The sequence below is a fragment of the Rhinolophus sinicus genome, linkage group LG06 (genome assembly GCF_036562045.2).
Source record: "Rhinolophus sinicus isolate RSC01 linkage group LG06, ASM3656204v1, whole genome shotgun sequence".
Classification (NCBI taxonomy): Eukaryota; Metazoa; Chordata; class Mammalia; order Chiroptera; family Rhinolophidae; genus Rhinolophus; species Rhinolophus sinicus.
This window is the reverse complement of record NC_133756.1, coordinates 103,949,881-103,961,421: the sequence shown is the minus strand read 5'-3', so window position 1 is coordinate 103,961,421 and position 11,541 is coordinate 103,949,881. Positions and strand designations below refer to the sequence as shown.

The 11,541-nt window shown below is 34.5% G+C and overlaps 1 protein-coding gene across 1 annotated transcript in view; it reads right to left on the bottom strand.

Annotated features, from left to right (window-relative positions):
- Nucleotides 1-1,282: 1,282 nt before the first annotated feature.
- The window catches only part of SLC36A4 (solute carrier family 36 member 4), a 44,642-nt gene continuing 34,383 nt past the window's right edge, over nucleotides 1,283-11,541 (bottom strand). Inside the window, exon 11 of the mRNA XM_074335612.1 lies at nucleotides 1,283-5,531. Coding sequence (XP_074191713.1) covers nucleotides 5,224-5,531 — 308 coding nt within the window. The 3' untranslated portion in view covers nucleotides 1,283-5,223. The remainder of the gene's footprint in view (nucleotides 5,532-11,541) is intronic.

Below are 11,541 nucleotides of genomic sequence, written 5' to 3'. Positions count from 1 at the left end.
TGCGAACTTGTGCATATGTGTTTAAAAAGTAAACTAAACCTTTTGCTCAAACACCACTAAAATTATTTTTTAAGTTTATTGGGGTGACAATGTTAGTAAAGTTACATAGGTTTCAGGTGTACAATTCTGTAATACATTATTCCTAGGTATTTTATTCTTTTTGTTGCAATTGCAAAAGGAATTGTATTTCTTTTTCTGAGATTTCATTGTTAGTATATAGGAATGCAATGGATTTTTGTACATTGATTTTGTAGCTGGCAATTTTACTCTATTTGTTTACGGTTTATAATAGCTTTTTGGTAGTCTTTAGGCCTATACACTGAAAACTATAAAATTATTTTACAAAGTGGCCATGTTTAATTTTTTTCCTCCATCAAGTATTCCATCAGGTTTTTCATTGCATTTATCTCTATATACCTAGTCCTATCCCCACCCCATGTTTTTTTTTTTCTTTATATTCCTCTGTTGCTTGCTAAGAGCATATACTACTAAAGCTTTATAAACTACCTGTTCCCTTCCCCAAATCTTATTTCTCTCACAACCCCCCTTGATTACTCATTTAAAAATAGTGAACCCTATCTCTTTTTCCTAACACTATGGTTCCACTTTCTCCATTATCTCCTTGTCTTGGTTCAAAAGCTTATTTTTACAGAACTGCAATTAAAATTTAATTTTGTCTTCTTTCCCAAATTACTGATCTTAAGTGTAACATTAGTATAATAAATAAAATCTTCATTGTATTCTAGGTCAAGATATCGTAATTTGTGATTTCTTTATTGTTGAACATTTAGGTTGTTTCCAGTTTTTCACTATTAAAATCGAAGGGTGCCAATGCACCTTTAGGCATAGTCTTTCTTTTCTGGCATGTCATTATGTTAAGTTTATAAGAGCAGGATTATTGATGTAAAGGTATAAATCTTTATGGTCTTCGGTATGGAGTTGGAATAATGCAAGCAAAATGTATTAAAGTGTGACTGATACATATTCTTGACCTTAAGAAAGTGGTAAATTAAATCATGGCTGCAGCACCTGTAGATCGCTCATTCTGCATTTACTCTGCAGGAAGTTCAGGTCATGGTTGAGTGTGTCCTTTCATTTTTAATCAATTTCTGCTCTTAGAGGTATATAACCTCAGCTTCCAAGGTTGAAGATCATATGACAAAGAACTGACCACAAAGACTGATTAAAATGTTATGAGAATATTACACATACAATGCCATTTTCAGCTTGTGACATCTGTCAATGTTATTTAACCTTAAAAAAGAAATTTATTTAAAAGGCATTTGCAAGCAAAATAATTGTATTTTATTGAAAATTCTGAAGTTACAGTACTTGAAGACAAATTTTTTATATTGTAAAGAAAAATAAGTTAAAAGAATTGACTCAAGTGCAACGATCATTTTCATTCAAACTAACAAAACCATTTTGAAAAACAGAAATCTACAGCCTAATTTATTTATGGTATAAACATGTATTTTCCTACTTAGTACAAGAAAACTAATGGAATACTTTTCAAAGTGATCTTTCAACACATCATTTTTCTGGACCGAATTTAAATGTTACATCAGGACTAGTATCTCATTCACATAGATGACTGGTGTGTATGTGCATGCGTGTGCATAACAACTCATTTTGATAAGAAATTTTAAGAATGAGACTTATCATTTATCATAGGGCAATAAATAACATTTTTAGCCATTCCTTAAGCATGTTTTCTTTTCTCCTAGGTGAAAACCAATCACTTTCAGAAAGATGTTTAGTGAGCACCAGTGGCAAAACCAGATTAACCATAATACTGCTAAACTATTAACTATTCCAGTCAGCCATTTAATGTTAGAAATATCTTGTTATACCTTTAAGGTCAAAGTTTCTCAAATTTTCTTATGAATGGAAAGCTAGTTGAGGCAAAATGATCAAAATACAGTCATTTTTTAAAAAACTCATTTTACATTATTAATGGTCTACGTTTTTACCAAATTATTTTGTTCCTCAACAGAAAATATTCATTGAGTCACTGGTGTTATTTATTTTATTATTTCCATGATCCCTATTCTGTATCTTCTTTCTTTTAAATAAAGGATAACTAAGGTCAAGACCTAAGTGGGTATACATGATCAGTAAACTAATGCACCACAGACATTGTACTAATACACCTACAGTGAAGAGATGACACAGGTAAGCTATAATTAAGAGCTGTGCTTTGCCACAGCTAGAAATGGCACTAATATAGAACTTTATTTCAATTAATATTTTTATAGTACTTGCAGTTAGAGCTTTTCTGTAATTATTAATGAAAATACTGAATGAAATTAGACCCTGTTATAAAGTTTACAATTTTATGCACACTGCATAAAATGCTTATAAAATATTAAGTTCCTTGCCTAGGCAAGAGACAGAAATGGTTTTACTAAAGGAGAATACAGTGAGGAAAGAATTAAAACAAAATGTGGCACGGCACTTACAGTACTTTTTTCATTTGATGATATCATAAAAATGGTCTGTAACCAAGAAAAAAACCCCTAGTTTTTATTTAACTGTGGAGAAATCTGTCCATGTGGGGAAAAGAAGATCCTCTGATAAAAAATGTCTGAGAACCAGTGTTCTGACAGGTCAACTCTGAAATTGGTGAACCCCTTCTGGACATAAGGGAACAGTGAAAACTGACTTAGAAGAGAGGTTATCGGAAGTAAATAAAGCTTCCTCTCCCTCATCTCAGTAGCAGAAAAGGCTCTCAGGCACGTGATTAGCTTTCAGAGCAGAGACTTCACTGTGGTGGCAGATAAAATACTGAATTATTTCACCATAATGCAATGGACAAAGGTACCAAATACGAAATTTAACAGATGCAATCACTCTCAGTTTTCTAGGCCCCAAAATAAAAGCAATAGCTGGTCTAATCAAAAGAGCTCTAAAAATCTTTAGAAAATGTTATGACTCATTAAAAATAAAATTTCAGATGAAAAATATTGCCCACTGATTTTCTGCAAATAAAATACCTCATCAAAAAATCCATAAATAAGAGTACTTTTGTACTTTACATATAGTGTTTCCTGTTAAGAATTAAAACTACTCTCTCCCTTTTTAGCTCCTTTTCTGTATTTCAAATTTTCTCTTGTACTTAAAGTATTGATAATTTAGAAAATTAAGTACTGAATGTCAATTCAGCACTCATTGCATAAGGAAGCCTGGTTGAAAATGTGCTCAGCATTTATTTATGCTGAATTCAAAATTTATTTATTGCTATGATAAACTATTCAAAATTTCACTGACTTTTATGAATTCATAAGGAAAATAAACAGGTGAAAATACACAAATAAAATTTCACACACAGACTAGAGATATTATCTAAAGACAGCTGACAAAAACTTAATAGTGCTTTCTATTAAATAATGGTTCTTAAGATATTTTATACCAAGTAATATATTTAAAAAAACACCTAATTTATTCTTAGATTCAAAATTATATAAGTTTCAATTACAATCACTTTTTCTGTAACTTTTCCACATTCTCTCAATAAAGGCTCAATATAACAGATTTGACATAAAAGTATCACAATTACTGGAGATACCTACCTAATGCCACTGTTAAAAAACAAAGTTTTGATTCTTATGAATTTGTATCAAAATAAAGCTTCTGATATTTCTTTAGGATTTTACTTGATGACCCATTAATGATGGAGGCAAAAAATACTTGAACTAAGTTAACATCTACATATAAAAATATAGAATATGTACACTCGTGATCTTGATGGTATAGTATTACAAATTAGAGTACCACCAGCCTGATTAAAAAGGTCAACATGTTTTAAAGTATGAATTTTTTTAAAAGCAGGGTTCTTAATGTTTTAAACTTAATTTTCATCCTTCATGTCAACTGAGATTCTTTGTTTTGGTTAGTAACTGGACTTGAAGAATATGGAGTAATTAGAAAGTATTTCTCGGGAAGAAACCTGGTGTATCTCAGTATTTAGTAAACAGTTTATTACTGTCTTGGTTTTTCCTAACCATGACTCTCTTTTTTTCTGCCCATTCAGATCAATAAAACGCTATAATAAGGAAAGCCACATGGCTGTATACAGTGCACAAATCCTGTATTTTGCCAGCTACCTATTTTCTGCCATTAAGATGACGCCTACAAAATCTAGAAAGGGAAGAAACAATAAGGAGAGCTGAAGCCAACAGGACAATTGGGCACCTTTACCAGCCAGCAGTTAAACGAGCAAGTGGTTTCTATTCTAAGAAAACTGCTTCTTTCCCTGGTTGAGGTTTATATGGCTGTAGTGCAGCCTTTTTAGAGTTTTCTGATTTTCTGCTCAGGTCAATATACTCTTCAAAGATCACCTGATTTCAAGTATTAAAATATAATTAAATAGACTCAACACTAAAGTTAAACTGAACATAATTTATTATTTTTCTTAGATGTGATGTGAAATGAAATAATCCTGGACTGCAGTCAAACAACAGTACTCTTCACCTCAAGAGTGTGTGGTCTTGACAGAGTTACTTAACCTTTCTGGGCATCCATTTCCTCAGGTAAAAAAATCAGGGAATAGTATTGGGCAGCCTTAAAGTCTCTTTCAAATTTAATTGAAACACTAAGTCCATACCTTGCACAGTGCCTCATAGTTTTCTCTATGAAAATCAACTACCATTACAGAATAGTATAAACAGAATTCTGGTTTTAAATGTATTTCTGATGCTTACATTATGATTCATGAGAGTTTTCTACACTTCCAGGGGCTAATCATAAGTATTTGGATATAATAAAAATATAATCGAGATGTTTTTACATTATACACAAAGTATATTTTGACATTCACTGGGATGGTCCAGCAATTTCTGTGCCTATGCCCTTTAATTCTGATTGCTGAAAATCCTGTTCAGTCCTCAACTGGGTGGCAGAAGAGTAATATGGGGGTAAAAGAGAATTTGGTTAAAGTATTTCTGATTGAATGAAGAATAACTGAGGTCTAAATCTTTAATTTTTTACATTTTAATTTTTTCAATTTTCAAAACTAAATTTTTGGAAATTATTGCTAACACTTAAAACCAAGAATCTGTCATAGTTTACCAGTACTAGTAACCCAGCAAACTATCAATATTGTGCCAAAAGAAAACAGAATCTGGTTCTATTTTTAAGTATATGGCAATGCGTTCTACTAGTTCTTATTTTAATCATTTTCAGAATTGAGACAAAAGTAGAAGACTCATAATAGTGTGTCAGCTATTTCAAACCAGATGTAAAGCATGTTGAATTCAAATTTAGAGAGGGACTTTGTGGAGTACCAGCTATCACTTTGGAAGTAGGATAAATAATTTCTTCAACAGTTACATAGCTACCTAACAAGAAACCAACAACTCCAGTAAATGCTATAGAAATATTTTTCAGGATCATCCATATATTGTAGTGTTCCTTAGAAAATGTAAGAATTTCAACTAAAGGTGGCAGGATCAGGGCCAGCGTGCTGCTGCTCACGGCTCCAACAAACGAAATCACAATGTCTAAACGAGGAATCAGAATTGCTCCAGCACCTAGATAATGAAAATAGATATTTTTATTTAAATATTTCACACTTACATGAGTACTAAATATGGATATTTTTAATACATTAAAATTAATGTAAGTAGGCACTACTAAACTACTGCTTGTGGAAGAATGTCATATTTTGTTGTAAGCTAAAAAAGAAAAAACCAGAACAGTGAGTGACATGTCTTGGACTTTGACTTGTCAATAGAGTTCTTATATAAACAACTTTTAGTTCTGTGCTGTGAAATTCTGGGCAAAGAAGTTTGGATAGTTTATTTCTAAACCATTTTTATTACTCTGCCATTCAGTTCATTCTAGATAAGATGGTGTGATACAAATAAAGCATTAAGTAAATGAGGAGAGAGAGCTATTCCTTAAACTAGAATTTCAATTAATACCAAAATAGAAGAAACAATGGAAATAGAAAAATCATTATTAAGCAAACACCACAGTAATAATTGTTGTATGAAAAGTCACTGAAGGATGCTGAAATTTGTGGGCAAAAACTGTATGAGAACACAATATTTGCATAGTCTCAAAATATCTCCCTACAAAACACTTAATTATAAAGGGATAAAGTTTCTCTGCAGTGTAGAAATTTCTCAGACACCACCTCAACCACGTGACTAAAGTTAACATCACCAGTAATAAGACATAATGATACCACGATGTGATGCATGGAGAAGTACAAAGCATCGCCTGTCCAATTTGTGTTAAAAATACTTAACTTCAATTTAATCATAAGAACACATCATACAAATCCAAACTGAAGGAAATTCTGCAAAATTACTGATACTTCAAAAGCATCAAGGTGAAGAAAGACAGACAAAAATTTTCAGGACTGGAGGAGATTAGTAGACATGAGAACTAAATTCAAGTGGGACATTACATTGGTTCCTGGATCAGAAAAAAAGATAGTAGTGGGAAAACTGGCAAAATCAGAATAAGGTCTATAGATTAGTTAGTAGCACTGTATCAATGTTAATTTCCTGTTTTTAATAATTGTAGGAGGTGGCTCTAAAATGGAAGCGAAAGAGGACGTGGAGCTCGTCCCATCCATGAACACACCAAATGTGCACCTGTATTTAGAGCAACTCCTCCTGAGACACAACAGAGGGACAGAAGAGCTTCTGCAGAACAAAAAAGAGAGAGAGAGACTGCACAGAGAAGACTGGGAGCTCACCCGGAATCTGAGGGAACCCATCAGGAATGGCGGAGCCAGTGAACACCACTGCTTCCATTGCCCCGGCACTTGGATAGCTCAGGCAGGAGTTCTACCTGGCCGACCTGCAAGGCTGCAGTAGCAGGTCCCCAGCTACCCATCCTGGAGCTAGCTCCAGCAGGAACACATGCGCGTCATAGCGGGTACACAGTGCCCTTCCCCTGCCACCCCAATCCAGAGCTACATTCAGCAAGCACAACAGGCGGCTGAGTCTTGCCTGCACCAGGGCACTGCTGCATGTACCCACTGGGCTGCCCCACCAGGAGCAAAAACAGAACCACTAGGGAGTCCTATTAAGTGCATGCCGGTCAGCCCTGCCTGGAGTAAGAGGGAAGTGGGCCCTGAGGTGCACATCTATGGGACAGTCCGGCTCGGAGCAGGCTCTGGCAGCCGTCAATCAAAACAACAGGGTGAGCCATGTGGGCACAGAGGGAAGCTGCACCTGGAGGGAGCGAGCGACAGCAGGCTGCTGCTATGGGGCCTGTACAGGGCCTCCATCCCGGAGCAGCAGCAGGGTGAGCTTTGAGCACACAGCTGCTAGCCTCCCACTCCAGCCCCCAGGAAGGGGGAGACTGCAGAGTGCTGCTGCAGCCATGCCTTCACAGGACCCCCAGACCAACAGCAGGTAATCAAAACAAAATGGCTTCCAAACAAATAAAAAATAAAGTTAAACACACACTTACAAAAAAAGGGGTTTGTCTCATTCTCACACAGGAGGCAGCTCCGCCCAAATCAAGAGCAGGATCAGCAGGGCTCTGCAGCACAAGCCTACAGAACTGCCCTACCCAGCACAGCAGGAAAGCCCACACACACCAGGATGCCCCAACCTGAGCCCACACCCTCTGGCCAGGCAGCACCCCAGGTGCCTGCCTGGATTCCAACCAACACACTAGGAGCAGCAGGCATACAGTCTACAAAGAAGCCACTTTTACCTGAGACTACTTTTTTAAGGCTGGGACAGAAAGCTACCATGTTTCCCCAAAAATAAGACCAGGTCTTATAATTTTTGCTCCAAAAGACGCATTAGGGCTTATGTTCAGGGGATGTAACACTGAAAAATCATGCTAGGGCATATTTTCCGGTTAGGTCTTATTTTCGGGGAAACACGGTATTTCATTTAACTCACAGGAACAAGTACAGAAAGTTAAAAAAAAAAAACAATAGGGAGACAGAACAATATGCCCCAAATAACTAAACAAGATAAAACCCTGGAGAAAAACTCAAATGGAGATAAGTAATTTGCCTGGTAAATAATTCAAAGAAACAGTTATAAGAATGCTCAACAAAATTTAGAGTAGAATAGTGGAACTCAGAGAATTTCAAGAGTTATAAAATATAAACAAAAAAGAGCCATTCAGAGATAAAGAATGCAATAACAAATGAAAATCACATTAGAAGGAATCAACAGCACATTAATTAATATAGAAAAACATTAGTGAGTGGAAGACAGAGCACTGGAAATCACCTAATCAAAGCAGCAAAATTTAAAAAATTTAAAAATGAGTATAGTTTAAGGGAAGGGACCTCTAGGACAACACCAAGAACTCTAACATTCGTATTTTAAGAATTGCAGAAGGAGAAGAGAGAAAGGGAAAGAAGTATATTTGAAGAAATAGTGACTGAAAACATTCCTAATGTGGGGAAGAAAACAGGCTTCCAGATCCAGGAAGCACAGAGTCCCAAACAAGATGAACCCAAAGAGGCCCACACCAAGACATATTGTAATCAAAATGGCAAAAGTTAAGGATAAAGAGACAATCTTTAAGGCAGCAAGAAGAAAACTAGTCACAAACAAGGGAAACCCCATAGACTTTCAGCTGATTTCTCAACAACTTTACAGGCTAGAAGGGTGTGGCAGGACATCTTTAAAGTGTTGAAAGAAAGGAACCTACAACCTAGAATACTACACCTGGCAAGATTATCGTTAGGAATTGAAGGAGAGATGAAGAATTTACCACCACTAAATCCACTTTACAAGAAATGTTAAAGGGCCTTCTTTATACAGAAAAGAAAAGGCCATAACCAGAAATAAAAAAAAATATGGGAAAGAAAGAAAATACCACTGGTAAAGTAAAATATATAATAAATACAGTGAATCAACCAGTTAAAAATCTAACAAGAAGGTCAAAAGACAAAAGTAGTAAAATTAATTACAATAAATAGTCAAGGGATACACAACACAAAAAGATATAAAACATGATGTCAATAACAAACTATGGAAAGGGAGTAAAAATGTAGGGCTTTTAGAATGTGTTTGAACTTAAACTCCTATCAGCTTAAAAGACTGCTATAGATGGATATACATGAACCTCATGGTAACCATAAACTGAAAACCTAGAAAAAATAAATAAAAAGAAACTCCAAAAAGTAAAGAAAACCAGCAAATCAAAAGGGAAGAGATAAAGAAAAGAAGAAAGGAACACAGGAGAATAGCAAAAACAAACCCCCCCCCAAAAAAAAAAAAAAAAAAAACAATTAAAATGACAATCAGCACATGCCTATCAACAATTACTTTAAATGTAAATTGACTAAATACTCCAATCAAAAGACACAGGGTGGCAGGACAGATAAAATAACAAGACCCATCTATATGTTGCCTATGAGAGACTCACTTGAAATTGGAAGACACACATAGACTGAATGTGCAGGGAATGAAGAGGAGTCCATGGAAACAGAAACAAACAAAAAAGCTGGGGTAGCAGTGCTCATATCAGATAAAATAGACTTTAAAACAAAGAATGTAAAAAGAGACAAAGAAGGATATTACATAACGATAAAGGGGTCAATCCAAGAAGAGGATATAACAATTGTAGATATTTATGCACACAACATAGGAACACCCAAGTATATAAATCAAATATTAATGTAACTAAAGAGAGAAATTAGCAGTAATACAATAATAGTTGGGGACTTATATAACCCACTTACCTCAATCATTCAGACAAAAAATTATTAAGGAAATAATGGCCTTAAATGCCACATTAGGCTAGATAGACTTAATAGACATTTTTAGAACATTTCATCGTCAAACTGCAGAATACACATTTTTTCTCAAGTGCACATGGAACAAGGATAGACCTTATATTAGGCCACAAAACAAGCTTCAATAAGTTAAAGAGGACTGAAATTATACCAAGCATATTGTCCAACCACAATGGTGTGAAACTAGAAGTCAATACAGGAATAAAACTGGAAAAAACAAATCAAAGACTACCTTGAGAAAAATGAAAATACAAAAAAAAATCCCAAATAAACAGTCTATGTTTACACCTAGAGGAACTAGAAAGAGAAAATAAACAAAACCCAAAGGAGGTAAAAGGAAGGAAATGATACAGATCAGAGCGGGGAAATAAACAAAATAGAAACTTAAAAAAGTAAAATAGAAAGGACAAATTACGAGCAGGTTCTGTGAAAGGATAAATAAAACTGACAAACCTCTAAACAGACTCATCAAGAAAAAGAGAGCCCAAATAAAATCAGAAATGAGAGAGGAGACATTACAACCAACAACACAGAAATACAAAGGATCATTAAAGAATATTATGAACAATTATATGCCAACAAATAAGACAATATAGAAGAAATGGATAAATGTTTAGAAACATACAACCTTCTAAGACTAAACTAGGAAGAAACAGGAAATCTGAACAGACCAATTACTAGCAATGAAATTGAAGCAGTAATCAAAAAACTCCCAACAAACAAAAGCCCAGGACCAAAGAGCTTCACAGGTGAATTTTACCAAACATTTAAAAAACACATATCCTTCTCAAACTATTCCAAAAAAATGAAAATAAAGAAACTCTCTCACCACTATTACTCAATACAATATTGGAAATCCTAGCCACAGCCATCGGACAAGATAAAGAAATAAAAAGCATACAAATTATAAAGGAAGAAGTAAAACTGTCTCCATTTGCAGATGACATGAGACTATATATAGAAAACCCTAAAGAAGCCACCAAAAAATTAATAGAACAAATGAATTCAGTAAAGTAACAGGATACAAAAATAATTTACAGAAATCCATTGTGTTTCTATACACTAATGATAAATGATCAGAAGAAATTATGAAAAATTCCATTTACAACCGCACCAAAAAGAATAAAATACTAGAAATAAATTTAACCAAGGAGGTAAGAGACCTGTATTCTGAAAAATATGACACTGAAGAAAGAAATTGAAGAGGACACAAATGAAAGGATATACAGTGCTCATGTATTGGAAGGATTAATATCATTAAAATGACCATACTACGCAAAGCAATCTACCGATTCAATACAATCCCTATGAAAATACCTATGGCATTATTCTCAGAACTAGAACACATAATATTAAATTTATATGGAATCACAAAAGAACATGAATAGCGAAAGCAATCTTGAGAAAGAACAAAGTTGGAGATATCATGCTCCCTGATTTTAAACTATACTACAAAGCTATAATAATTGAAACAGCATGGCACTGGCACAAAAACAGACACATAGATCAATTGAACAGAATAGAGATCCCAGAAATAAACCCTCACTTACATGGTCAATAATCTATGATAAAGGAGGAAAGAATATACTGTGGAGAAATGACAGTCTCTTCAACAACTGTTGGGAATATTGGACCACTCTCTTACACCATATAAAAAATAAACTCAAAATGGATTAAAGACTTAAATGTAAGATCTGAGACCATAAAATTCCAAAAAGAAAACACAGGTAATAAACTATTTATCATCGGCCTTAATAATATATTTTTGGATATGCCCCCTCGAGGAAATAAACAAAAACAAAAATAAATGG